Genomic DNA, 25532 nt, shown 5'->3' with positions numbered 1-25532 from the left:
ACCATCCACGCAACCCGACCGACAACACAGAGCAGCCGTCCAAAATACCGCAACAGGCCGTATGGCCTCTTCGCTGATACAGACTGACGGTGGTATTTCGCATCACGACTCTACGATCCCTACAATACCATCCAACAACCCAAACGAAAATGCCACAACCCCGTCTTTGCATTCGATGGAGGCGCCGAATCTGCCGGTCAATGCAGCCTCGTCACCACGCTTCCCCCAGCGACAAAATATCCTGAAGCGCTACAGCCAAGTGAAAAATACCGTTTCTTCCCATGTATTGCGCTTTGCGGAATGGCTCGACTCGACGCAGGGCCGCGGAGTGCTAAAATGCACCTTTGCCTACACACTGGCCAGTTTGGCTACCTTTGTTGGGCCGCTGTCTGACTTCTTGGGCAGGCCAGATGGTAAACATGTCGTCGCCACCATCACGGTGTACTTCCATGCTGCGAGATCTGCCGGTTCTATGATAGAGGCTATCTTGATCGCCATTCTTGCCGTCGCCTACGCCGAAATTGTCTCGATTCTTTCCATGGTCGTCTCAGTCATGGTCGGAGCCCGATTGGGCCTGGTGACTCTTGCCCATGCCTTGGTGGTTATTGTCTTCATAGGAGGAGGCTTTGGCTTCATGGGATGGATCAAGCAACGAATGAACAATCCTCTTGTCAATGTCGGCAGTACACTGGCTTCCATCGCAATTATTTCCGTCGTCACCAAGGAGAATGCCGTCGTGTACAACATCTTTTCCAACCAAAAGATAGCTCAGGTTCTAAAAATGCTTGTAATGGGCATCACAAGCGCCGCTGCAGTCAACCTACTCATCTGGCCTGTGTCGGCAAGAACGCAACTGCGGGAATCGATGGTGAAGGCGTCGGTAGCGCTTGGCGACGTGCTGACCGCAGTCAACTCGAGCTTCCTCCGAGGTGATACCTGGCATGACCACCCAAACGAAATCTCCAAAGCTTCGTCCGCTTACAAACAGACGCACGCCGCAGTTCTCAAAAGTCTGAGAGAATCAAAATTCGAGCAATACTTTCTCGGCCGCGAGAAAGTCTACTCCGTGGAACGATCAATCGTGCAAGCAATGGAGACACTGGCGCAATCCATCGGGGGTCTGAGAAGTGCGGCAAAGACACAACAGACGCTCCTCAACAGCAACGTCGCTGATCCCTCGCATATTGCATCAGATCTCTTTGAGACATTTACCAACATGATTCGACCGTCAATGCAAGACCTGACGGAGACGCTCTCTCTCGTTCTTCAGGAGCCCGTGTTCGGCGGCCCACCTGAGTATGAAATACACATCAACGAAGGCTTTCGCTCGGCTTTGACAGTCTCGTTGGCCACGTTCACAAGCTCGAGAGTTGATGCTTTACAACACGTCTACGATTTGCTAACACGTCATGCCGATTCCAACCGCAGCCCCACTAACGTCGCTTTGGAGGAAATGGCAGCAGCATGTGGGCATTTTAGCTTCAGTCTCCAATCCTTTGGTGAGGAGATGCAAAAGTACTTGGACATGCTGGAAGATTTGAGATATGTCACCGACCATTCTAAGCGAAGTTGGAGGTGGCTGGTGTGGTGGCGGGCCGACGCGCCTCGTAGCTACAGCATGTCTGCTCCTCCCTTCGAGTCGTCCGACTCCGAGAACCTTATCAAGCCCATAAAGAAATCGTCGGTGCCCAAGGGAATACCCGATTCAATGTCGCAGCAGAGGGACACGTACAGTTGGCAAGCATCTCCCGATGAGAATAAGTGGCTTGCTAGGATGTCGCGAATGGTGCTGAGAACATTGAGGAAGGTGGCCCGTGACGACAGTAAGTTTTGCATAAAAGCAGGTGACTGTCTATCAACTAACGGAACATTAGTTTTGTTTGGCATCAAGGTGGGAATTGGAGCATCGTTGTGGGCAATGTTTGCCTTCTTGGATGCCACGCGGCCCACGTACAATCACTACCGTGGGGAATGGGGCCTGCTATCATTCATGATTGTCTGTTCCATGACGGTTGGGGCTTCCAACACCACGGGCTGGTCCAGATTTGTTGGTACCTTTCTTGGTGCGGCCTTTTCCATCATCAATTGGAATCTGAGCCAGGGGAATGCTGTTGTTCTCGCTATCCTGGGGTGGGCCGTGAGCTTTTTCAATTTCTATCTCATTGTCGCACGTGGCCAAGCGCCGTTAGGAAGAATGACCATCTTGGCTTACAATGTCTCGACCCTGTACGCATACAGCCTGAGCCAGAAAGTGGACGACGCGGATGACGACGAAGGCGGAGTACAACCGCTCATTATGGAAATTGTGAAGCACCGAGCGATTTCTGTTACAGCCGGCATTCTCTGGGGCTTAATTGTGTGTCGTGTCATCTGGCCCATATCTGCTCGGAGGAAGTTTAAGGAGGGCATATCTGTTCTGCTCCTTCAGATGGGACTGATTTGGAGACGGGGGCCTCTAGCCATCCTATTACGTAGCGACTGCTCCCAGAGCTATCTCAAATCCGGCGAGCAGGCTGCCCTGCAGCGATATGCAGACCGCCTTGAAAGCCTTCGCCAGTCAGCCGCCTCCGAATTTGAACTACGGGGTCCATTCCCTTTCCAGGCGAATGGACGAATCATGCAGAGCGCCACCAAGATTCTGGATAGCTTTTTTGCCATGAGTCTGGTGACGCAGTCGAAAGGGAGGTTGACGCAGGGCGAAAGGGCTTTGCTCGAAGTCACGGCTGAAGAGCGGGTTGTTCTTTGCGACCGCATCTGCCACATCTTTGAGGTTCTGGCCAGCTCGATGATGCTGGAGTATCCATTGACAGATTCGTTGCCGAATATACTTACGACTCGCGACCGCCTGCTGAGCAAAATCTCGCGATTTAGAGAGGAGAACATGGCAGCTTTGCGGGCGGACATCGACCGGGCCCGAGCGGGTAGTAGTAACAGTACCGGCGTCTCTTATGCGGAGGATGAGCCTGGTGCTGTTGTTTCCGAGAGCGATTATGCTTTGCTGTATGCATACGTGCTTGTTACGGGACAAGTGGCAGACGAGCTGAGGATTGTGGCCGCGGAGATGGAGAGTTTATTCGGGATTTTAAGTGGCGACATGACGCTATTGGCATGAGTCCACATGACGATCGCTATATTACTGAATGATCAAAAGGTATATGCATACGAATCCAAAAAAAAAATGCCGCAAAGTGGCAAAGGATGACACCTCGCTCACGTGAAGGCCTGCTTGCCCGCCCCCCTCGATTCCGTGACACAAACACACCATCATCTACCCTCAACCTCAACCTTGGGAGATGCCGGTATAGGCACGCTGGTTTCTTCGTTGTCTACTTCGATACTGGTCCTCAAGGGCGATGGAATAGGCAGACTGGTCGCAAACGGGCACTGGCTCTTGCTGGGCGCTGGCAGTCCCGCGCCGGCATCCGCCATGAGCTTGTCGTCGAGAATCTTCTTGCCGTGCAAATAGCCTTCCTTCTCAATGACCACGTCCGTCTCCAGGAGGCCGAATTCATCGGCCTCCCTGACGTGCCACTTGGCCATGAAGTCGTTTTGGATCCAGATGACCTTGTTGAGGGCCTTGACGAGCGCAATCTTGCGGTACATGTGCAGCCGGGGGTGCGACAGGATGGCCTCGGTCATGATGTCCTGGATGAAGCCTAGACACGTGCCGAGGTGGACGTATTCAATGTGCAGCGGGTGCTTTCTGCCGAGCCCGACGTGCATCATGCTGCGCGTGTGGGTGTGGTCAGCCAGCAAACTCTTGTTGCGCTTTTCAAGAGACTACGTACCCAACCTTGTCCAAGTACTCCCAGAATTCCATCTTGCTCGGATCCGAGCACAGCTTGTTGAGGTATGCGCGCAGAAACATCTTTCGGTGTACGATCTGGGGACTGTCCTCGTGGAGGGCCTCGCCAACCTCCCCGCCCTGCGTGGTGTTCTTGGTCGTGAAGGCTCTCGCGGTGATGTCGTACTGGAGAAGCTTGCGGTAGACGATGTTGACGACGGCAGGGACCAGAGCTTTGATGTATTTTGCGCCCGAGATGAGCGCTTCAATGTCGTCTGGCGTGCGTAGTCAGTGAGATGTCATTCCCTTTGCTCTGGAGGCAACACGGTGCAACGTACTACTTGAAAAGTCTAGGAAGGAATGCAGATATTGGATACGAGCTTCTAGATTGGTGTAGAGATCCTCTCTGTCAATGTGCTTCATGGGCACCGGCGACGCCATGTTGGGAGACTGGTGACGGCGGGGGTCAATGTTTTACTGTCAATGTCGTGGAGGGATTGGTGTACGCTGTCGCTGTGTATGCTGAGGTTGAAGAGGTCTGGTCAAACTTCAAGTCAATGCGGAGGGTGTCTTGTTGACTTGGAGTCGGCCGCGACCGAGCTCCGCGGTATATAACGCCAGTCACTTGACGCGCTCATGGCATGACCTACACGATGACGCATTTTGCCACTTTTTCGCACCCGTCTGCCCCATGCCGTGTTTGGGCAAGGTCTGGCCCTGAGGCTCTAAAAAAAACAGCAGATGGTGGTGTGATTGTGGGGGATTAGCATCCTGGTCCGACATGCTTGGTGCCGATTCATTTTCTGGCGGAACGAAACACGGCTAGCACGAGCCCCAACCACGGCATCTTTGTGACTTGTCAATGTCGGATTTGTCTACTTTTTGGTCTTTGGCTCACAAGGCTTCTTGCTGTCCTGGCTGTGGGAGAAGACGTCGCGTGTTGGCGCATAACGTGGGTGGAGGAGCAATAGACAGACAGGGCTGAGGTTTTATGCTGGGTCATCCCTGCTGCTGGGCTTCGCGGACGATGCCGGGGATGGAGTGACACGCACATCATACGACGTCGGGAGCCAACCCTGGCCCAGTGTTTTGTCAGATGCTCCCTTACCCCGGTTGCGTCCGGCAGACCGAGCCTGCGGGATGTGAATATCCCGTGGCCCAAGGAGGCGAGACGTGAGTACTCTCGTTCCCGTCGCGTGTAATCCCAGTGTTTGCGTATGGGTTGGGTTTATTGTATTCATCTCTTATCCAGTTTAGTTTTGTTTCGGCCGGTGGTGAAAAGAGGCCGTCTTGACTCGGTTGAGCATTGGCGTACTCGGCCGGGACGCCAGTCCAGTGGCGTCTCTGGTGCTCTGCGAAGCAGCCATGGAAGGGCAATGAAGAACCGTGCCATGACATCATTCCTGCGGGTGTTGTGCACAGAGTAGAAAAACCACCGTGGCTTGTCGTTGTCTGCGTGTCTGGACGTGCGGACTCCTTGCAGCCCGGATCGACGCATCCAAGTGCCATTCTCTACCTCCAACAAAATCCTTGACTGCCGCAAGATACAATTGATGCAATCATCTTTTCGCTGCCCGATTCTCTGCATATGCCCTTTTGGCGATATTGGTCTGCAGGCTCTAGTTTAGCCGCGTGATGCACAGTACGTGCCAAGATGGCCTATGAGTCAGCATTGCGAAGAAAAAAAAGGTTAAAAATAAGGTCCGTATTTGGTCAAACTTTAAATCATCTTGTACTCTGGAAGGTTTTCTGCTAGTGATAACCGGGCATTGTGGGACAAAGAGGTAATGATGGACACGACGCCGCGTGTCATGGTCAAAAAGTGTGTTGCCTAAACACGCAATTAAAAGATTCAGCATTGCTAGCATAGCAACATGAACCACGGAGGAGTGTATTGACTGTCATTCTGGCCTGTAGATCTTCAGTTCTCTTGTTCATGCTACCATGGATGAAATGCACGCGCTTGCATGAGATGCCCGCTGAGGCAGGCCTCACTCAAGGACGGACATGGGTGAGGACTCCTCAAGTGCTCTCAAGTCGGAGCCGGTCGAGGACTCGAGAGACAGTCGACGTCTTGCGGTGTAGTGCTCGTGCCTTGCGCGCCGCCTCAAGCGCGCCAGTAAAGCCACGCACGCTATTCGAAACTATTATTATGAAGAATTCGGCCATCAGGAACTGACACAGTAGGGCCTCGGAGAGTACATGTACATGTGTACATGGACACAGGCCCGAAACTACAGACTACATCATGGTAAAGTTCAAGTGTCTTGTACTACAAGAATGGCCCAAGCTATGTCTGGCATAGTCAAGCTCGTAGCTCACACGCGACGTCTGAATCGACATGCCGATTCATATCTATGTTTTTGACTCCAAGCAGACACAAGTACCTTTTCATGGGCAAACTTTGCTAGAATTCGTGCAAGAATTTCGCCCGGGTGTATAAATGGACACGTACCACTGCGAGGGTGGTTTTCATCATGGCCTCGTGGCCGGGAGGAATTTTTTGCAAGACTCACTCGAGTGCCGGCTTTACCATGCGTCTCTCATCTCTCATCTCGACCACTATTGCGGCATACGCCGTCTTTGCCACGGCCAAAGATGCAAACACAACAAGCTCCAGCTCGAATGTTCCCCCTCCCCTCCCTACTCGCCCTCCCGAAACGACAAAACCCGGACGCTTGGTCGTGATTGACGGTACTGGTGTCACGTTCGAGTTCTCGACTGGTCAACCTCATTCGAAGAACTGGATCGGCATCTGGCACGATTACTACGGCGCCCCCGTCAACGGCAGTTGGGTTCAGGATCATTTGGCGTGGGCTTGGGCCGACGGAACGCATGGAACCGTCGAGGTTGACATTGCTGACCTCCCAGCTGGCAGATATCTTGCCTATCTTCTAGCCCAGAAAGGCTACAAGGAGCTGGCCGACCCAGCCGACGTGTACATTTCCCGCAACCGATCCATGCGATTCATACCCGAGACCTTCACCACCCACAACGCGCGCGTGGGGGACGCCTTCAGTGCCGACATCAGCGGGCTTCTCACCAACGTCAAGAACGGCAACATGTCGTACGCGGTGATTCCCCCCAGCAACGCAGACTGGGTGTACGTCACGTCCCGGGGCGTCATACGGGGCAAGCCCAAAAAATCCGGGCTCAGCCGGTTCTCGGTCCGAGCCACCAGCGCCGACAACGACACCGCCGTGCTGCCGGTAGCCGTGCCGGTGGCCCCCCTGAAAAGGCCTCTGGTCCGGAACATCCGGGTCCTGACGCTCAACCTCTGGCTGGGCGGCCGCAACGTCGTCGACTACCACACCAAGCAGGTCTCGTTCCTGGCCTCGCAGGACGTCGACGTGGTCGCCCTGCAAGAGAGCTACTTCCAAGACGGGCGCCGGCTGGCCAAGGCCCTGGGCTGGAACGTCTGGCAGGCCAAGGACGTGTCCATCCTCTCGCGGTACCCCATCGGCCGCGTGTACCACGAGATCGAGGCCGGGGGCATCGTCCGCGTCGACCTCGACGGCGACGCCAAGCAGCTCCTCGTCTGGAACGTGCACCTCAACAACGCCCCCTACGGCCCGTACGACCTGTGCTTCACCAACTTCAGCACAAACTACATCCAGCGGCGCGAGGAGTGGGCGCGCCGCGTCCAGCAGGTCTACGAGATTGTCCACCGGCTCAAGGAGTACAAGGAGCGCAAGCCCGAGTTCGAGCTGCTCCCGCAGATCCTGGCCGGCGACTTTGCCTCGCCCTCGCACCTCGACTACACCATGAAGACGCGCGACCTGCACTGCAAGGGGAGGGACCCCTTTCCCTGGCCCGTCTCGCGGCGTGTCGTGCTCGACGCCAAGTGGCAGGACTCGTTTCGCGACGTGTTCCGCGACCCGTGGAAGGTTCCGGGCAACACGTGGTCGCCTGTGCGCAGGCTCAACGGCGACAGGCCCGAGCCCATGGATCGCATCGACTTTATTTACCACAAGAAGTTGAAGACGACGCGCTCGGATGTCGTCGTCGTGGGAGACCCCAAGCCGGAGCCCTACCATGCAGATAACGAGTGGACGTCGGACCATGCGGCGGTTGTGAGTGAGTTCCAGTTGCCGTAGTGAACGGGGCTGGTTGAGGGGTCGAGGGGAGGACACAAGGAGTCGTGGCAACTAATGGAATTTTTTATGTTTGGTTTTTGTGTATTTGAAAAAAGACATTGGCATAAGCACAAGCATGTCACGTCAACGGTAGTTTCAATGTTATAACTTATAACTGTATTGTCTACACTGTGCGATGAGCAAAATAGTCGCACTGTCTCTCACGCGCTTCTGACAGGGTCACTTTTACCCTTTCCTTTTTTCTTAAATGCTTCTCATATCATTGTTTTTTATTAGTAAAGCGCAGTAGACTACTTCTTTCAATGTTCGCTAGTTCAAGTTGCCGTGTACTGTGCGGTCTTATACGTCTACTACACATGCAAACAGACAAAGATTCATTTCTTTCCATTTCATTATCTCGTATAAATCTTAGTCTGCAATTCCCCCGGTTCAAAGTACGCCGACAACCAGTTACTATACGGCTTAACTACCTCCAGCGCGATAATCCTGGCTGCCTTATTTCAAAAAAACTTTGGATGTACTGAGCTTTATTTGCTTGGAATGGCGGATTTTCTGGCGTTTTCCGCGTTGCGGTGGGGGTGCGGCGTGAGTATGCAAGGTCCGGAAAAGTAAAGTAGAAGCACGAGGAATAAAGAGCAGATATCACAGGGAATTTCTGTTCTGACTATATTTGGGCTTAACGTAGTCAATTCCGTCATTACTTAATGCTGAATCTATAGCTTGATTTGTCATGCCTTGCTTGTGCGGGTGTTATCCAGAGTAATTGTTTTCAAGCATGCCCCAGGCCACGCTTTTATGAATTATAGAACCTGTTACCTCTTGTCCTAAGCTTCCAGTAAATGTAGACATGTGAGCCACGCTTTTATGGGGTGGTGTAATAACTTGGGCCCAGAGCTCGGGGCCCTGGTGAAAATCCTCGGGGCCTCATGGGGAGAGAGAGAATCTCTGTAATTTCCTGTTAAAAAGAATGCATCAATTAATTTTTTAGGTTTTTTAAGTTTATTTGCCTAGTTAAATTCTAAAAGAATGTTAGTTTAGTGATATAAGCTCTTCATAAACGAGCGGCCTGGTCTTATATTATTACGTTATACATCCAGTTCCCTCGAGGCTTGTAGCGTACATAGTGCAAGTGGCAAAAGTCCAAAGCCCCAGGTGCCGTTACGAAGAGGAAAAATTACGGCAAATTAAAAGCAGCAAGAGTTATTCCCACACAAGAGTCATTGCCCGGTCTTTTTACTCCCCCCCATACACGGGCACGGTAGTGTAATCTTTGGTAGGAGAGGGTTGTTTGCCCATTTCCTTCAGGGTGCGTGGCTCAGGCTTGAGTCCCCATTTTGTGAAATAGACAGAAAGATTCGTCTTGGCAATTTGCGCAGCCAGAGTCATAAAGTAATGCTTAGCATCAGCATTGGTGGCTTGGGTTGGTCCGGCGCGGGAGCGCTTGTGCATTTCATGATAGAAGCCGTCTCCGCCAAACGCGACACCGACTTGTTCGAACATAATAAGCTGCGTAAATACGTCCGCGTTGTCGAATACCTTCTTGTCGGGAGCCAGCGCCAAATATTGCTTGGCTTTGTACCATTCTGTCAAGGAGCGACCGGAGGATTTCAGCGACCGCCCAACAGCAAGACTGTATATGTTGGCCGTACTCTGGCCTACGGCTCTCCAGCTCCATGTATCAGTATGCTGGCGATGGTGTCCTAGTTCATGCCAAATCATCCACGACCAGCGGACCGACGGGTGCCACCAGACCCATTGATGCAATTTGGAAGGAATGGCGGCGCGATAGTGCGCTGAATTTGGATTCACTCCATCCTTAGTTTGCACCACCATCGGTCGCAGCAAACTAGGTTTGTCCCGCGGGCTCTGTTCTGCAGTATTCAGGCTACTAATCTTGTCTTGAGCGCCAATAATGTCTCTGTACATGTACAATAATGCCTCTTGTTGTTGCCCCTTGTCTGCGTAGATTTTCGCATCAGCCGCCAGCCCGGTGATAATAACATGGTTACCGCTCTGTTCAGCGAATGGTACCTTGGTGGCATGAAGCATGGCTTTCCACTGGTTGTTGGTTGTTTCACCTGGGCGGAATAGAGGGAACGGTTGGGCCGTGTTGCCGAGCGAAACAGTGATGGGACGTCGGCCCTGGCCGGCTCGCTCAACATAGCGAATATAGATGATGCCGCCCGAGGGACTAGAAATGGTATTGACACCGTTCTTCAACGGTTTGGACGCTTCCAGTTGGGCAGGCATCAGCTCGTTTCGGTGGTCGGGGTGCACTAATGCTGGTGTACCAACCAAGATGACTGGTTTCAACGGGTTTGTATCGATCCCGGAAGCCGTGATTATAAGAGGCGTTTCCGGATTTAGATAAAAACCCGTGGGTTGGAAGTCGGCCCATTTCATGCGTTGTCTCAGTCGTGCGCGCTCCTGTTCCGCCTCTGGAGCGGCATGCACCGTCATGGCCCGCGGTTGTGGAAAAAGCGATGTGTCCGTCTGTTTATAGACTGGAGGGACACGACCACTCCATTTATGGGTAACGGTTTTGCTGTCTGATTGTCTCAGACTTACAGAGCCCGTGTCTTTCACATAAGACGTTAGGGTGAGCGGCAGGACAATCGTTGAGCTTGACGTGGCACCAAGAGCCAAGGTGATCGCGGACCATGCATAGAAGTCTTTATCCTTATTGTCCCACACGCATCGGATCCTTGCGGAGCCCGGCTCTGTTCCTGGGCAAGAAGCGTAAACGTGCGTTATGGATAGATTCCATTGTCGTAGGTCTGGCGACTCGAGAACTATCTTATCCGCCTTTTGAGGCCCTTCGTTCCATACCTCGGGCCAAATAATCTCTGGCTTGCCTCTGTAAAAACCTCCCGAGTCTTGACTGCTTTTCAGTGCCGTTTTTGCCTCAGTGCGGATGGTCATGGCCATCTCCTCCGGCACCTGCCCATCTAGCACATCTTGTCCTACCCTGCCCGGGTTAGCATGACGCAACTCGTTTTTGCCCGTGTATTCTTCCTTGGACCATAGGCTAGCGGGGTCTTGCTTATTTCCATAACACATATCGAGGGTGTCCAACCTATTGGTTTGCATGTTGGACGAAACATGACGGTTGATCGACGCATCCTGAGCGCCAAGGTTTCCCAAACAAACCGTGAGACCTCCAATTAGGAGAAACAGCCTTTTTTGATTCATTGTTCAGCTTTCATCAGCGGGATCGTACTAAAGTAGGCCGAAAAGGCAGCTCGATGTGAGGAGTGATCTCTAGTGCAACTAGGCAATAAGGGCCAGGTTCGACGGATATATTCTATTTATATGCTTTGCGGAAGTATAGTAAAATATAGAGCGGGGTTAAACTTTTAATTAATAAAAGTACATTATATAAGAAAAGTTAAAAGCTTAGAGTGATATAACTTAATTTATTTAATAATAGTAAATATAAAAATATATTACTCTTTATATTTCCTATATTCTAGGATTATAATATATAAGTAACTATATTTACTAATAATAATATTTATACTACTTTAAGTTACAGCCCTAGTTAAGAGATGTATTTTGGGGGTTAAAGTCTTTAAATATAATAGTATAGTTCTTAGATTATTATTCTAGCTAAATAAATTAAAAGCTATTTTTATATTACGAATTTTTATCGCTTTACTACCCGAATATATATATAAGTATTCTCGTGGCGGAGAAATACTTTTCTTGTAAAAAGTTTACATAAAATAATTTTATTTATCCTATATAATAACAATATTTATAGCATGGGTAGCATTTCTTGGGAGTAGTAATTGGGGCTTCTATATTATATATAAACCTACTTTTTCAAGGTGTGCTCCCCTCAGAATATAATACATATAATGTTTATAAGTATACTAGGCGTTTTTTGGTGCTGCTGCCGCTTCAGAATAGTACGATAAAAGGCCGGAAGTAACCACAGCTACGTATGCGTTGATAATACTCGACCAGATGTTTTATAATTTTATGCACTGGTGCAACACAGCAAAAGGTTCTGGTGTGGACATGGCCGACCCCATCCGATTTGGTTCGTATCCCTCAAGTGCTGCTTTCAGCGTTTCCCACGATTGACCTGTCCGCAATCGGCCGACGAGGAGTCGAGTGGCATATTTTGTGGCGTCACACTTTCTCGTGACGGGCGCCAATCCGTTTTCACAGACGCCAACTTTCAGATTTAGCCACCTACGTTCCAGCATTTGGTCTCGGCATGACCATCGCGCAGGGAATCACGTCTGGTTCGAGGCTTTGGCCCGGAAAAGGACCCGAGTCCCCAAGCCATGCTCTTGTAAAATTCTACCAGTTGCTACCCTGGGAGTACTGCTTTATTTCCAACATGTGCAAGATGAAGCCGTAAGATTGTTGTCGGGCAGCAGGTTTCACGTCTAGCGGATTCAGATCTTGGCAATCTCACAATCCGGAGCGTCCTTGGCCGCCGGGAATAGATGCAGCGAGCACTTTGGCTCTGGCCGTCATGACCAAAGCTCCAAGTACAATGGAGCGGCTGCTAAAGTCGCATTCTTCGCTTATCCTCATCATCGTCTTGACACTTTTCTGCACCATTACGCTCCTGCATCTCCTTACCGTCGTCGAGTTTTTCCACCAGGCCGGCGCGCAGCCCAACGACGGCGCCGCGCGTCCTCGCCCAGTCTACGCAGTTGCCCACCGCGTGTTGACGACACAGCAAGTCGCGGAGGCGCTACGTCAGGGCGCAAATGCGCTCGAGATTGACGTCACGGCCTGGAAGGAAGGATGGTTCGGGGATCATGACGGCGTCTGGGAAAATATAGGCGACTCCGTCGAAACGCTCTTCCGAGCCGCTGCCAAGGCCCGGGAAGCCGGGAGCAACCTCACCTTCGTCTGGCTGGACATCAAAGACCCGGACTGGTGCGATCCGCATGACGAGGACTGGCGACACTGCTCGGTGGCCGCTCTGCAGGAACAAGCACGCCAAATATTGGAGCCGGCGGGTGTTCGTGTGCTGTACGGCTTTGCCGACGATACCGCCTGGGGTGTTGGGTACGACTTTATCTCGCGCCACATCAACAAGAACGAAGCTCTCAACTTGGATGGCAAGGGACAAGACCTCCAGGAGCGTTTTCGTAACGCCAATATGACGGAAACTGCACGACGGGTACTATCGTACGGGGCTTCGTCGGTAACGTGGGACTTTGGAAACTGCTACGAAGACGGCGTTTATACGTGCACGGTTCTTCGCCAAGCCATGGAGTCGGGAAACTTTGGGCGCGTCTTCGCCTGGACGCTCCACGGAGGGGAGAGAAGAAGCGTGGTCGACTTTTTGTTTGGGAATGCCGGCGTCGATGGAATTATATATGGATCTGAAAATGACCCATTTCGAGACAACTTGGATACTCGCGCCATCTATCAAGATATCAGAGAATGGGTGGATAGGAATGGCCATGGGCGATATTGGGCAGCGGCAAATGATAGTCCGTGGTAAGCACCTAGGCGTCTTGTTAGCTACATGCGGAGAGAAAGCTGTAAATCATGTTGAGGCTGCAGATTCCCGAGCACTCTATTGTATCTGATTACGACCAAAGCAGAGTTTCCCACTACATATGCCTTTGCTTTTGGGGGCCGTGGCTCTAATTGTAGAGGACAGTTTGGAATATGATTCTTAGGAAATCCTGAGGAGGAATTGGACAAGGATGTATTCCAAATCGTAGCGTTTGGTAAACAGAGAGGGAATGTGTTCGCCGAGTGTCTTCCAGTCAATGTTATCCAACCCCCGCAAGGCAAAAACATATTCCCAGTAGTCTCGATACCACCCTGCAAATTCCCAGTCGAGAAGCGCAACAATACGGCCGCCAGATACCAGAATGTTTCGAGCAGCAATATCACCATGTGTAAACACGATGGGATATTCGGCGCCGAGGTGGGTGGTGATCTGGTGCCAGTACATGGACTCGGCCTCCAACCGTATCGGGGGCCGAACAAGCCAGTCGTGTAATTCGGACATTGTGCGGAATGGCCCGCCCGAACGCATGAAGATGCTCGGGACCACGACGCCCTGGCCGTCCACACGGCCGAGGTATATACCGCCGAGTCGTCGCATCTGCGCAATGTAGTCACGCAGTTGAGCCAGGATCTCGGAGCGCTGGTCGAGGGTTAGGGTTGGCCAGGCCTCCTTTAGCGTCTGACCCTCGATGTATTCCATGGTGATACGGTCCCAGTCACTGCTGATGACCTCTGGGACGGGGATTATAGTGTGTTCTTTGATGAAGCGTAGCGCTAGACTCTCGTTGGGATGGTCATGCGTGCCGAAACCATGAGGGAATGTGGTATATTTTGTGATGGTGTCACCGTGTCGTACTACAAAGCGGTTATTGCAGTTGTAGATGATGTCACCTTCGGGGTACGGGGCGGCCTGTCATTTGGGGGGCGGTGAGTCGCCAAAAAGAGCACGCGTGCGATCTTGGGCCATTCTTTGCTGTAGGCGACCGTAGGGACTGAGCGCCACGGGGCGGACAGGAGCCTCGGTTTTTGTCATATTATGACTTGCTTGCGATTTTCGAGTGTGGAAGTGGTGCAGAGGGAAGAAATCCAGACCCCATGTTGATGCCGTCTGGGGAGGGGAGTGATGAGGGTCACGTGGTCACGGGAAAGCAAGCAGCCTCGCATGCATGAAAACCCATCCACACAATGGTTCTTCTTCCTCCAGCCTTATTCTTAGTTAGACCTTACGAGATTATCAGAATAGAGCATGATTTTCCCATCCTTGCATTTGCACCTAGCCCTCTATAGGGAATACCCTTTTGTCGACGATCCCAGGCTCCTACCATCGCCATTCCACTTGAGCACACATCTGTCGACCATTTTCACGATATGATCCAACAAGCAAACGGGCCCCGGGTACCATAAGAATAGGCAAACCTCTAAGGTGTGAATTCTTGTATTCGGTACCGCGAACCTTGACGGAAGAGGAGTAGAGGCATAGCCTACCCTACATATGTAAGGGGTTTATTTGTTACTTGGTTGGTTGTGAGCGTTAGATTTCTCAGGCGTGTCATGTCGGCACCCAATTCAAATCCCCCGCGGGCATCTAGATAGGTCTTGTCAGGTTGATATGCGACATAGCAAGTGCCAGTAGATGCCACAGAAGCTGCTCGCACCCAACCGCCGTGAAGCCTGATTCGAGTCGGCTCATTCAAAAGACCGGCTACATCTGCAAAGGGCTGGCTAGTGTATGCAAAACGTTGGCCGCCAAGGCGGCTACAGCCTGGGTGACGTGGTTGAAATTCATGACATCTCGTTTCGTCGCTCTCCCCGTCTTGTTCCCTGCAAGGCAACAGTGAGGCTGTCTTGTCCACTCGCGCGTGTGAAAGTCCATGCATGGCGGCCTGACAACAATCTTGTGAGACATTTTCTGTCCACCGTGGGCAATTGTCACAAAAGCATTGGCAAACTTTCCAAAGGTACAAGCTCAAGAAAAGTGTACAGAGTACTCCGTAGTATGGCAGCCTCCTGAGCTGAACGACCATCCTGCCGGCCAAAGATTACTGCCGACGCGGATTGATCGCCAGGCCACCATCACCACACCCTCATCCGCACGAGATCCTTGTCCTGCATGTCCGTACATAGAGTCCAGGCTTTCCGATCCAGGCGGGGAAGTCAGGTTTTACAAACTGGACAGTCATATATAACAATAAGTAGCCGTCTGAAAGCAAGAGGTCGGCGTGTCAACGCATGGCGCAACAACTTGGTATACTCCAACTCGGCAGCCATTTGTCAAAGCCACATGCCATTTTACTCTTGACATTATGAGGGGCATCGATCCTACCTGTCCTCAGACCGCCACTCCTACAGGAGAGAATGTGAGGGACATCGTATACTCTTTTGAGAACGCCACTCAACATTGTCGGTCTGGGCGACAGAAAAACCGTCGAGCACCCAATATCGAGACGGAAGTATATGAAGGTAAGCTCCATGCGGTCAAGCTGCAGTCCGAAGCCGAGAGCTCTAGAGCAGCCCCTGCCATACCGGCCAGGCCTGCCCCGGGAAAGGGCAAAGCACAAGCAGCACCCGCGTGGGAGAACGACGATGCCACTGAGATTTGCAAAGACAGACCGTCGAGGACGTCGAATCGTCGACGGGAGCGAGAGCTCGAGTCGCAACTTGCCATTGCCAAAGAAGACGTCGCTCGAATTTCCGCCCAGCACAAGAAATGTGCGGGTGAGATCGAAAGGCTACAGAGAGAACTCGACGCTGTACAATTTGCCAAGCTCGAAGTTGCGCAGAAGGCGCAAGAAGTCATGGCAGAGATGGAGATGGAGATGGACAAGAAACTGACGCGATTAAAAAAACGAATCGAAACCGCCGAGCACAGGGAAATCGAGCTCAAAAAGGACCTGGAAGCAAGCCAGGCCCGAGAGCACGACTTGAGGCGCGAAATCGAGGAGCTAAACGAAACCGTTATCAAAGCCTCCGAGGAACTTCGCCAAGACTGCGAATACCAAATAAGCCGGCGCAGAGAATTGCGAGATAACTTGGGCCATGAACAGCTCCCTGCGCAAACAGAGGCAGTATCTTGCCCAAGAACTCCTGTTGAAGCGCTGGACGAGCAATCAAAGTACGATAGCGATTCTACGCCGCATGGTTCCGTCTTTGATTCTACTACGGCAACAAGCAACTCCCTTCTTGCAACTTCGGTAAGCACTCGCACAGATTTGCCCGCCAATGGAGACAACAAGCAGAACCAGACGGGTATCGGAGGCAGTACAGCACGCAAAGACCAAAGGCACTACTCGCACGGCACAAGGAGGTCTCGATCTAAATCTAATGCTAGAGAGTCCGAGAAAACCTTGTTCTTTGTACGAAAAGGGGGGGGAAAGGCCTGTAAGTGTGGAAAAATGCACCGAGCCATGTCTAGCCATTGCTGACTCTGGACCTGATGCAAAGCGATCTTCTCTCGATGACCCTACACTAGTACATGTTGGAATTCTCCGGCTTCAACTTGGGACTAATAACCGCTGTGGCGTATCGCGGTATAGAGAATGATTTCGCATCACCCGGATGCGGGTGAGGTCATGTTTGTGGGCTGTATCTCTTGGACTGCTGTGTGGGATAATGACTATGGAGCGAGGAAGATGATGTCACTGGATGCGGATGGGAAATTGTTCAATCTTGACGCAAGACCGGTTAATTGTGTTTTCTTCTTTTTTTTTGGCATTATCTCAGAGAAATGGCTCTAGAATGGTAGCTTACTATGCCAATGTGTCCAGATACGTGTGGTAACGTAAAATGTTGACGATAGTTGATTTACCTCGTTAAACAGGAAAGTTCGGTTTTTTATCTTTTGCGTCTCGTTTTGCTATTCATTGCGCATGATTGAAGCTATACTGTGTGTTAGCGTGATGCTGCTTTAATAGATCTCTGCTCTCACAACCCTGGTCTTATAAGTTGCAGGAACATCCTCGTTTACTGCGCAAGAAATACCCTATTACGTCAAGTATGAATTGATAGTAATAGGGGCCCTAGGGGCTGAGGATGTGTTATATGTAGTTGGCTGAAGGGTGAAAGGTCTTAATGTTAATACTAAATTATGTTCCTGATATCACATGTCCACTTGACTTTTAATTCTAGCATCTAAGCGTGCTACTTATTTGATTCAGTGCCTTTATCAGATGCCTATATAGTGCGCTTCCCCCGAAATACTGGCGCTCTCTTAGAGGATTCCATTATCGACCTATTGAGCCCGAGAGCTTCTGGTGCTTCCTCGCTCAGTTCCGTGGCTGTTTAGGTCTTCAGAAATTTGGAATGTAAAATAGGTTCCTTGTTGGTCAAATGTTGACATGTCTCGCTTGTAAGTCAATGCCGAGGCGGGTTCACTTACAGAGAGTCTCATGTCGCTGTAATTTCCTGCAGCTCTCTTTGAGGATTATCGTTTCAGTCTGACACAACCTGTTTAGGTGTATAAGGGCTTGAATTGTCTGCCGGTAGATAAGCCAGGTCGGAGTTGTTGCTAGCAAAAATATCTGTTATACCCCCGTAAGGATTGACACCGTGTGCCAGGCGCGGCACAATTCGAGACAGAGGCTAACACATAGACTTTTAAAAAAGGAAGTTTATTAAGCTAGATTCAGTTTTGTCCATTGGCAAATCCGCTTTAAGTCTTAACAATAAAGCCCACCATCCTGATCGATGGCCGTAAATCCAGACACCCCAAATGGATCCCGCTTCGTATTATTCACGTCCAGGAATGTAAACGGCGAAGGGGCCCCTGCTTGGGGATTATTCCCAGGCAGCAGCGGCTCGATGCCAATGCTATTGGCCACATCATACGCAAGCGTCACGTTAGACGGCAAGTTGGGACTGCTATAGAGCGTGCACGACCTCTTGCCGCCATCGCCCTCCATGAAGGTGTGTTTCCAAACCCAATTATCACAAATGCTTGATAGTTCTAAGCATTTCGCGGCACAGTCACAGGCTGATTTGAAGCCGTCCTTGAAGTAAAAGTGTAGCTCAGTGGTAACGCCAGTTATATCAATGCCTCGGTAGTAGCGGACATAACCGCCGGTAGGGGCTTTGTGACAAGGGTTCAATATGAAGGCTTGGAGTAAAAAGAGGCTTAATTTAATAATAATCTTATAAGATATTAAAGGTTCTAAGTTACTTTAAAAAAAAAAAAGGTAATTACCTTATATATATTAAATTATATTATAATAAAAAAATAAAAAAAAGGCTAGTTAATTACCAGGACCTATTAGTAACACAATTAATAGCTATACCTAGCTAATTAAACAGTAATATATAATTAAAAAAACACTATATATACGTATCGCAATACATTAAATCTACTAGCTTAAAAGGTGATTTATAATTTTATATGCCAGTAAAAGCTTATAATTTTACGTGTTAAAGATATATATAATAATAATAGTAACTTATAACTATATAAGTTATACCCTAAAAAACTTAAAGTAATTTAATATAATATAAATTAATAAAGTCTTAACTTTTATAAAGCTTATTATTTTCCTTATAATTACTTTATTTTACCTTTATATACCTAATTTAAATAAATTACTTTATAAAGTAGCTACTTATAAGTTTCTGGCTTTATATTACTTTTTAAAGTACTATAGCTTTTTACTTATTAATATTAGACTTAATTAGTAGTTAATAATTATAATTATAACTAGTATTAAAAAAGGTAATAAGCCTAATATAAGTAAATTATTTATTATAACTTTAGGGATTAAAGCTAATAAGCCTAAAAAAGTAATAAAAAGGCTATTATTATAAAAGATATTAATAAGAAAAAAAATATATTATTAAAAGCTAAAAATACTAAAAAAGTTAATAAACTTAATAAAATAGCTAAGAAAGTAAAAAAAAAAAAGAGATAAAAGGGAGAATTAAAAAGAATACTATAAAGCTAGTTAATAAAAAGTAGCTTTATATTATAGTTTTCCCCCTTATTACAGAGGGTTACCTTATATATATAAAAGGAATATCTAGGCTTAAGGTTTTTACTTAAATATATATTTTAATTATATAATTAATAAGTTTTATATTAATATAAAGCTTTTTTATTAAGCTTTATAATTTATTAGGCCTTTTTTATATAATATTAGCTTTTTTTTTATTAAGCTTACTTTTAAGTAATTATTTAATTTAATTATTATAAAATTTAATAAGTTATTTTAATTTATAAGCTTTTAATAAAAATTTAGTTTTTTTTTAATAAAATACTTATAAGATTTTTAGGTTTAATATTTTTTTATTAATTAATTTTCTTATTTTATTAAGTATTTAATATTATTATTAATTTATTAGGAATTTTTAATTACTTTTACTTAGAATTTTTTTACTTTAATAAGTAATATATTTTTAAGAATTTAACTTATATTAAGTTTTTTATAATTTTTTTATAATAATTTAATTAAGAAAATATAAAAGAAATTATAGATTTTTTAGGCTAATAATAAAGTAAATTATATAATAATAAAAGAAATTACCTTAATTATCTTAAAAAAATTTAATATTTTTTTATTAAGTTTTTTTATTAAATATTTTATTTTAATATTATAAGTATTTAATATTATAAGTTAGTTTTTTTTATAAGTAAAAGTAATTATTTTTTTTTAATTAGCTTATTTTTTTATTTTTTATTAGCTTTTTTTAAGATTTTTTTTTATTTACTTATATACTTAAATTATTTAATATATATATAGCTAGCTTATTAGGTTTTTTAATAATTTTAATAATAAATTTATAATTATTAAGTAATATTTATAATTAATATAAAAAAGTAATATATTTATTATTATAAATATTAAGTTATTATATATAAATTCTATTATTAATAATAGGTTTTTTTAATTTAATATTTTATAATTAATAAAAGCTTATAAGTATACTTTTAAAGTCTAGTTTATATATTTTATTTAATTATTAATTTAAGAATAAAAAATAATATTTATTTAGCTTTTAATATTTATTAAATTTAAAAAATCTTTTTATAATTTTAATATAAAATAAAAATTTTAATTAAAAATAATATTTAAAAGTATATTATAATACTTTTAATATTTTTTTATAAAAATATAAATTAAGTTTTTTTTTTTTTTTTTTTTAACTTTTAATAATATAAAATAAGGTATTTTTATAAATAAGTTTATTATTATTTAAATTAAATTATATTTATTTAATAAAAGTAAATTAATAATAAAATTTATTATAATTAATTACCCCTCTAGAAGAGGTAAAACCGCTAATATAAATTTATTTGGCAGCTTTAGTCTTATAAGCTTTTTTGGCCTTTTTAGCCTTTTTAGCCTTAGCTTTACTAGCCTTATTAGCCTTTTTTATAGCTAGTTTTATAGCTTTTTTAGTATTATATTTTAGTTTAATATTTTTAAAGGCCTTTTTTTTTAAATTCTTAATTATTTTTATAATTTTTTTAATTTTTATAAAATTAAGATTTTTAGCTTTAAAATAGGTATTTTTTTTATTATAAAAAGCTTTTAATTTATTAATAACTATATTACCTACTAGGCTTTATTAGCTTTAACTCTTAAAAGTTATAATAGGTAATCTACTTATATTAAGCTTTTTATTATACTTAAAGGTTATCTTATTATTATTATTTATAAATAGCTATAATAAATATTAATAAGTGCTTATAAAAGATATATATATATAAGGGTAACAACTTATAATTAGTTATATTATTATAGTAAGGTTTTAATAGTAAAAAAGGCAAATAACTTAAATATAAAATTAACTTAAAATATAAGAGAAACCTTATAAATATATTATATATATAGGTATTTTAGGTTTTCAGTATAACTTAGTATAAGTTATAGCTATAAAGTTATAATAATATATAAGGTTTAATTATATAATAATAGCTAAGGCTATTATAAGGTAGCTATAACTAGCAGGTTATAGCGCGGTACTAATTACGCTAAGATAATTTACTTTTCTAGTTTTTTATTATTCTTAGCCTAGTATAGCCTAATATTATTTTAGATTTTATGCTTATATAATATTAGTATTATATATATAATTTTATTTGATTATAGAGTAAATTAACCAAATATTAATTAATTATAATTAATTATTAAGGTTTATAATATAACTCTAAGAGTTAAAATAATTTATATAAGGTATAATAAGAGTTCTTATTACCTTAGTATTTTAAGTAATTTTAGATATAATTTTTAATAAAAAATTCTATTTTTAATTATTAAAAATTTCTTATAATAAGCTTTAAAATTTTATTTATATTAAAATATTTTATAACCTTAAAATTATATTTAGATTATAAAATTTTCTCTTAAAAATTAAAAGGTACTTATAATTTATTTTTTTAATATAAAAGCCTATTTTTAATTATAATATATTTTAATTATTTTTTTAATTTTATTTAATATATTAGATTTAATATAATTATTATTTTAAGTTTATTTATAAAAGTAAGTAGCTATACTTTTATTATTAAGTTATAAAGCTTATTTAAAGTTAATAATATTACTAAAAGTAATTTTAAACTAAAGTATTTTAATTATAAAATTATTATAATTAATTAGTTTTTACTTTCTTTTTTTTTAGGCTTATATTATAAAAGTCTAAAAAGAATATTAGCTTTTTTATTTAACTTACTTAGCTAATAATTAATAATAAACTAATAACTAAATAGCTTTTATACTTATTAAGCTTATTAATAATTAAGAATTTTAATTATTATAAAATAACTAAGATTTTAATAGTTTAATAGAACTTTAATATAATAAATTACTTTTTTTAAGTATTAGTATTATTATTTAAATAAATTTATAATTATTAGTAATTTTTTATTATAAATTTTATAGTTTATTTTAATTAATAAAAGTTTTTTTAAATAAAAAGTAATTAAATATTATTTATTATTAATAAAAACTTTTTATAAAAATATAGCTTTTAAGGTAAAATTTAAAATATTAATTTTAACTTATAATTTTAATTTTAAGTTAAAATATATTAATATTAAAGCTAAATAAAATATAATTTTAAGTTACTTAAAGTAATATTATATTTTATTTATTTATATCTAGTTTTTATTTTAATAATTTATTAATAGCTTAAAAAGCTTAAAAAAATTCTTAATAAATTTTTAATAAAAGTTAATAAATTTTATAAATTTCTTAATATTCTTAGTATTTCTTAATATTTTTTATAAGTATATATATTTAATTTTATTAAAAAATATAAAAATCCTTTTAAAAAAAATAATATATCTTAAAAATTTAATTTTATTTACCTTTTATTAATATTTTTAAGAAATTATTATTAAGTAATATTTTAAGAATTAAATTAAAATTTCCTTTATTATTATATTATATTTTTTTATTATTTTAATATAAATAAGTATATTATTTAAGTATATTAATATATTAATATTAATAAAATTTTAAAATATATTATTTATTATAACTTAAAATATTATAAGTATATTAATTAATTTAAGTAATATAATTATATACTTAAAAAAACTATATTTATATTAAAAAGTTATTTTTTATTTATATTTTTTTATAATTTTTATAAAATTAAAACTAGTTTTTAGGTTAATTTTAAAGAAAATTTTTATACCTTAAAAATAATCTTATAATTTATAAATTAATAAAATTAAATAATAAATAAAAATAATAATTTTATTTAATTTTTTATAATTAATAATTAAGTATAAAAGGTTTTTAGGATTTTTTTTATTAATAAATATTATAAAAGCTTTATAAAATAACTTAGACTTATAAATTTTACCTAATTTTAGTATTTTATTAAGCTAAGGCCTTAAAGTTTTTAGCTTTTTTATATTTATTATAAATAATAGTTTTTATAATAATATTTTACTTTTTATAATATTAATTTAATAATTCTATAATTAATAGTTTAAAAGTTAAAATATTATTTTAATAAATATAATTAAAATAAATTTTTTATTAAACTTATTAAAAATTATAATAAAAGTAGTATTTATAATAGCTTTTATTATAATAATTCTAGCTAATAAAGTAAGTAATAATAAATTTAAGCTAATATAATTTTATTAATAATAATCTAAGAAAAAGTAAATATTATTTATATTTTTATTTTATAAGTTTATAAGTTAATTGTAACGGCTAAGATTCCTAAGGGATAAACTAGTTATAATTTATATTAGCAAAGCTATTAAGGCAGTTAATCTAAGTAATTAGGTATTATATTAGTAATAGGTTATAAATTATAACTAAATAATTAAAGTTAAAGAGTTATAAGTAAAGCTTAAATTAATATAATAATTATTATTAAAAGCTAAAAAGTTAAAGTTTATTTATAAAGTAAAATTAAGGGTTTTTATATATTATAATAAATTACTTCTTTTATTATAATATTTCCTTTTAAATTACTATTATAACTATAATCCTACTTATATAAATCATGGTTCCTTTTATAATTTAAATATAATAATTACTCTGACTATTAATTTATTATTTGCCCTGCTTATACCGCTTTATAGCTTATATAGCCGGCTTAACTTATAGCCTACTTCTTATATATAACTAGGTTATAATATAATATTTCTTTTCTTATAGTTTTATTTTTAAGATCTAAGTTTTATTTTATAAATAGCTTTATAGCCTTTTCTTTTATTAATAAGTTCTTTTCTTCTTTTATTTTTTAGGATATTTTATTAATATTATATTTAGTTATATTTTTAAGCTAAAATTAAATATAAAGAAAAATAATAGTTATAAACGTGCTAATCTTATTAATATTATAAATTTATTTAACTACCTTATAAATATACCTTATACTTATTATTTTAAAAATAATAAATCTTATTATATAATAAATAAGAAATTATAATATAATAAGTATATATAGTATAATTACTTATATAATAATATTTTAGTGGCTTTTTTTTATAGGTATTATTATAGCCCTTATTTTATTTATATTCTTTTATTAATAGTATTTCTTAGTAATATACTTATTAAAGTAATAAAAAAAACTAGAATTAAAGGAGAAGAAAGCAGGTAATAAGCTATTAAAGCTTTATATATAGCTAGCTAACTTTTAGTTTTAGCTTTTTATAGCTATAAATTAATTAGCTTAAATATAAAAAATCTAGAATTATATTAAAAATAAAAGTTTAGAATTATTTTATTATAATATAATAAAGTTAAATACTAAGAATAAAATTCTACTTACTTTAGATACTTATAAGTATTAGGTAATAAATAATTTAAGTATAATAAGTATTCCTAAAAAAGGTAATTAATTTACTTTTAAATTAAGTAAAAAGTTCTTAGATTTAGATCCTCTTATATTTCTTATACCTTTTAGTAAAATTGCCTTAATAGGTACTAGTATTTTCTTAGGTGCTTTATAGGTTTTTATATATTTTTTTTATGTTTATAATCTTTTTACTTAATAAGGTATTAATATATTTTATTTTTTATTCTTATATTTAGAATTTATTTTACTTTATATTCTTTATTATTTAAGACTTTAATATCTTTTTTTACTAGTATATTATTTAATACTTTTTTAAGAAGTAAAATATATATTATAAAATAATTTTTTATAGTTTTTAATAATAAAAGTTTATAATTATTTATTAATATTTATTTTTTAATAATAAATAATCCTAATTTTTTATAATTTAATTTATTACTTAATTATATTATTTTAATATTTTATTAAAGTAAGTAAATTATATTTCCCTCCTTAAAAATTAAATTTTTTAATTTTTTATAATTATAATATTATATTATTTTATTTTATATAAATTCTAATTTATATTATATTTTTTTATATAATTTTTTTAGTTTATTTACTTATAATATTACTTATTTTACTTATAATTTTTTATATTATATTTAAAATACTTTAGGATTAAATTTATAATTAGTATAAGCTAATATTTACTTTATTAATTCTAATATTAAGCTATTATAAGCTAATTATATTATAAGTAATTATTTTACCTAATTATCTTATTAATAATTAATATAATATTATAAATATTATTTAAGTATCTAGTTTAATTTTTTTATTTATTTATTTATTTATAAATAATATATAATATTTAACTTATAATTTATTTTAAGTTATATTATAAGTATTTACTAAAACTTAGAGGT

The 25532-nt window shown here is 40.5% G+C and overlaps 7 protein-coding genes across 7 annotated transcripts; 4 read left to right on the top strand and 3 right to left on the bottom strand.

Annotated features, from left to right (window-relative positions):
* Positions 1–61: 61 nt before the first annotated feature.
* On the top strand, positions 62–3112 carry G6M90_00g067370 (uncharacterized protein; the record flags this gene model as incomplete). The annotated part of the gene is made up of 2 exons (XM_014685010.1): positions 62–1823; positions 1875–3112. The coding sequence occupies 2 exons, from the start codon at positions 62–64 to the stop codon at positions 3110–3112; spliced, it is 3000 nt and encodes a 999-aa protein (XP_014540496.1).
* A 152-nt stretch (positions 3113–3264) lies between these two features.
* G6M90_00g067360 (uncharacterized protein) lies at positions 3265–4225 on the bottom strand (the record flags this gene model as incomplete). The annotated part of the gene is made up of 3 exons (XM_014685009.1): positions 3265–3727; positions 3789–4059; positions 4123–4225. The coding sequence occupies 3 exons, from the start codon at positions 4223–4225 to the stop codon at positions 3265–3267; spliced, it is 837 nt and encodes a 278-aa protein (XP_014540495.1).
* Positions 4226–6261: 2036 nt separating this feature from the next.
* On the top strand, positions 6262–7881 carry G6M90_00g067350 (uncharacterized protein; the record flags this gene model as incomplete). The annotated part of the gene is made up of 1 exon (XM_014685008.2): positions 6262–7881. The coding sequence occupies one exon, from the start codon at positions 6262–6264 to the stop codon at positions 7879–7881; it is 1620 nt and encodes a 539-aa protein (XP_014540494.2).
* Positions 7882–9114: 1233 nt separating this feature from the next.
* Positions 9115–10971, bottom strand: G6M90_00g067340 (uncharacterized protein; the record flags this gene model as incomplete). Its single annotated transcript, XM_014685007.1, has 1 exon — positions 9115–10971. One exon carries the CDS (start codon positions 10969–10971, stop codon positions 9115–9117), a length of 1857 nt encoding a protein of 618 aa, XP_014540493.1.
* Positions 10972–12370: 1399 nt separating this feature from the next.
* On the top strand, positions 12371–13357 carry pld_1 (Phospholipase D; the record flags this gene model as incomplete). The annotated part of the gene is made up of 1 exon (XM_014685006.1): positions 12371–13357. The coding sequence occupies one exon, from the start codon at positions 12371–12373 to the stop codon at positions 13355–13357; it is 987 nt and encodes a 328-aa protein (XP_014540492.1).
* A 177-nt stretch (positions 13358–13534) lies between these two features.
* On the bottom strand, positions 13535–14407 carry G6M90_00g067320 (uncharacterized protein; the record flags this gene model as incomplete). The annotated part of the gene is made up of 2 exons (XM_014685005.2): positions 13535–14284; positions 14387–14407. The coding sequence occupies 2 exons, from the start codon at positions 14405–14407 to the stop codon at positions 13535–13537; spliced, it is 771 nt and encodes a 256-aa protein (XP_014540491.2).
* A 1270-nt stretch (positions 14408–15677) lies between these two features.
* Positions 15678–16832, top strand: G6M90_00g067310 (uncharacterized protein; the record flags this gene model as incomplete). The annotated part of the gene is made up of 2 exons (XM_066130851.1): positions 15678–16752; positions 16816–16832. 2 exons carry the CDS (start codon positions 15678–15680, stop codon positions 16830–16832), a joined length of 1092 nt encoding a protein of 363 aa, XP_065986992.1.
* Between the last annotated feature and the right edge of the window lie 8700 nt (positions 16833–25532).

The sequence above is a fragment of the Metarhizium brunneum genome, chromosome 4, assembly GCF_013426205.1.
Source record: "Metarhizium brunneum chromosome 4, complete sequence".
NCBI classification, from domain to species: Eukaryota; Fungi; Ascomycota; class Sordariomycetes; order Hypocreales; family Clavicipitaceae; genus Metarhizium; species Metarhizium brunneum.
This window is presented reverse-complemented; position numbering and strand designations above follow the sequence as displayed.